The sequence below is a fragment of the Acanthamoeba castellanii genome, assembly GCF_000313135.1.
Source record: "Acanthamoeba castellanii str. Neff unplaced genomic scaffold scf7180000084763, whole genome shotgun sequence".
In the NCBI taxonomy this organism is placed as follows: Eukaryota; Discosea; order Longamoebia; family Acanthamoebidae; genus Acanthamoeba; species Acanthamoeba castellanii.
This window is the reverse complement of record NW_004457323.1, coordinates 200,060-202,478: the sequence shown is the minus strand read 5'-3', so window position 1 is coordinate 202,478 and position 2,419 is coordinate 200,060. Positions and strand designations below refer to the sequence as shown.

The window sequence follows — 2,419 nt, the reverse complement described above, 5'->3', positions numbered from 1 at the left end:
GGGTTGAGTTGACGTCCCATATCAAAAGGCGGTTGTCGTTTCCGCCCGAGGCGAGGAACTGGTGGTCGGGCGACCACTGCAGGCCGCACACCTCCTGGCGATGCCCGATCAGCTTGCTCGTGTGCGGCGACCGCTCCCGCACGTCTCTGTTGATGATCAGTCTGTCCCGACTCCCTGTTGTAACCCAACCCAACACGTTATATAGAGTGAGTACAAATGCGTCGCGTGTGCGTGTGCGTGTGCGGTGGCACGTGTAAGTGTGCGTTGTTTACCAGAGGTGACGACGCTGTCTCGCCACGAGAGCGCGCCGATGCGCGATACGTGGCCGCCGAACTCTCGGATCTTGGTACGCTTGGCCACGTCCCACTGTTGCACCACCCCCTTGTTCGTGCCCACCGCCAAGTGCGTGCCCTGCGCCAAGAGGAAAAATGTGCAACACAGTCAGCACATTATCTTAACAATATATAAATAAATACATATTATATATACATATGAAAAATGCTCAGGAAGGTATGGCAGGCTGCGAGTACCCGTGCATTCCAGTTGACGGAGGTGACGGGGTCGGAGGGCGCGAGCTCGCAGAGGTTGGTGACCTGGCCCGTGCCCGCATTCCACAGGTACACGCAATTGCCCAGCCCGACCGCCAGAATGTTCTGAGAGGACCAGTGCACGAGGTTGAGGTAGAAGTCGTCCCTGATGGCCGGCACCTCCAATACGCGGAACGGCGACTGCACACGACACACACGACACGCACACGACACACACGACACACACGACACACACGACACACACGACACACACGACACACACGACACGACGCACGGCCGAGCGCGATGAGTGCAGCACAGAAAGCGGAGCGATGCAAGGAAGAATGTACGGTGGCTATCTTGCGGGGCGTCTTCGGCGGCGTCCGCAGGAGCTCCTGGGAGCGCTTGGAGATGGGCGATTCCGAGGTGGCCGGCGTGGTCGCACACCCCACAGCGTCGCCTGCAGGGGGGAGAGGAATGACAAATATGCACGCGCATGCATTTGGCAGGTCTTGCTTACCGTCGGGCTTGTATTGGAAGAGGCGGCGGCGGCAGCTCTTGGTGGGCTTGGTCTCCCCCAGCAGCTCGCTGCGCAGCACCAGCTCGTAGGGCGACATCGACTCTGGGAGCGCAGACAGAGTTTGGGCATCATCAGCCGTGAGGGGCAGCCACAGGGCATCGGAGTGGTGTGGATGTGGTACCCTTGCCCGGAGAAGAAGAGAGCTGAGGCGGCGAGGTGGGGCTGGTCGGCGACAAGGCCGCGGCGGCGAGGAGCGCCGCGTGCTTCTCAAAGTCGTCGGCCAGGTTCCTATGCACTCGGCTCGGTACAAACCTTGTGGGATAAAATGAATAAACAATTGAATTGATTAAAAATAATAATAAATAATTCAAAAAGGAATAATTGTAAAAAATGGAAAGGAATAACAAGATGGATTATGATGGGTCTGGTACCGATCGCCGCATTGAGTCTTCTTCTTGGGTGGGCTGCTCGATGGAGAGGATGAGAGGGGCTGGCGGTCGGTGGGGGACTCAGTTGCGAGGGCGCCTTCAGCATCGGTCGTTCGGGCGATCCGCCCAAGTGGGGGTGGTAGTAGCTTCCCTTTACGCGAGAGGCTGATGAAGCCAACGTGTTGCTGGTGGGCTCCTTGTTCTCTCGCCTCACGACTCCCAACAGCGTCGCGACATCCATTACAGATGAATCTCTGGCGAAGGGAGGGCTGCAGGCCTATGTGTAGAAAAGAAAGAAGATAGAAGAGTTGGGGGTCGAAGTGGTCCTCTCGATCAGTCGTGTAGGCCAAAAAGAAAATCTCTCCAAATTCACGCCAAACTTGTCCCCAAACTTTCCTGCCAAACTAGCCGTTAATGTCGACGGAAAAGAAAATGAGGTGGGCGGTAACTTCCCGGATTGGTAGATGCAATCCGGGATTATGTCCGGGTTGCAAAACGGGGTAACGGTCACGGAGCGGTGGCGTTCGCGTTGTGGCGAGGACGAGAGAATGGTCGCGCACCTGCCCGCTTTTGTTCTGGCGTGTGGGTGGAGGCAACCCAACGGTCACCCAGCCGTTGCTGAAATTGGCTAATTCACTTTCGGACTTGGACTTGTGGTAGCGGTCTTGCCCGCCGTCCACGTTCACCACCTCACCACCACAAACTGCTTAGACCCGGTTTTGCTGATACCGAGCCAACACCGCGCCGCAAGGCACAATGATTGTTCTTCTATTCTTTGGTTTCTTTATTGCCCTTTTTTTCCATCCCACAAGCGGAGAGGGGGTGGCGGGAGAAGAGGTTGAAGAAGGCCGAGGCGGCGACGTACAAGGTCGGACCTCCCGAAAGGGAGGCTCCATCTGTTAAAATTGGAACGATACAGAGAAGATTAGCATGGCCCCTGCGCA

General features: G+C 56.8%; 1 protein-coding gene across 1 annotated transcript in view; it reads right to left on the bottom strand.

Annotated features, from left to right (window-relative positions):
- ACA1_240180 (WD domain, Gbeta repeat-containing protein) overlaps nt 1–1,579 on the bottom strand; it is a gene marked incomplete at both ends in the record, with an annotated part of 2,572 nt that extends 993 nt beyond the window's left edge. Inside the window, 7 exons of the mRNA XM_004335316.1 lie at nt 14–174; nt 273–411; nt 531–728; nt 878–987; nt 1,048–1,149; nt 1,229–1,335; nt 1,479–1,579. Of these exons, the coding sequence (XP_004335364.1) occupies nt 14–174; nt 273–411; nt 531–728; nt 878–987; nt 1,048–1,149; nt 1,229–1,335; nt 1,479–1,579 (918 nt within the window). The remainder of the gene's footprint in view (nt 1–13; nt 175–272; nt 412–530; nt 729–877; nt 988–1,047; nt 1,150–1,228; nt 1,336–1,478) is intronic.
- Between the last annotated feature and the right edge of the window lie 840 nt (nt 1,580–2,419).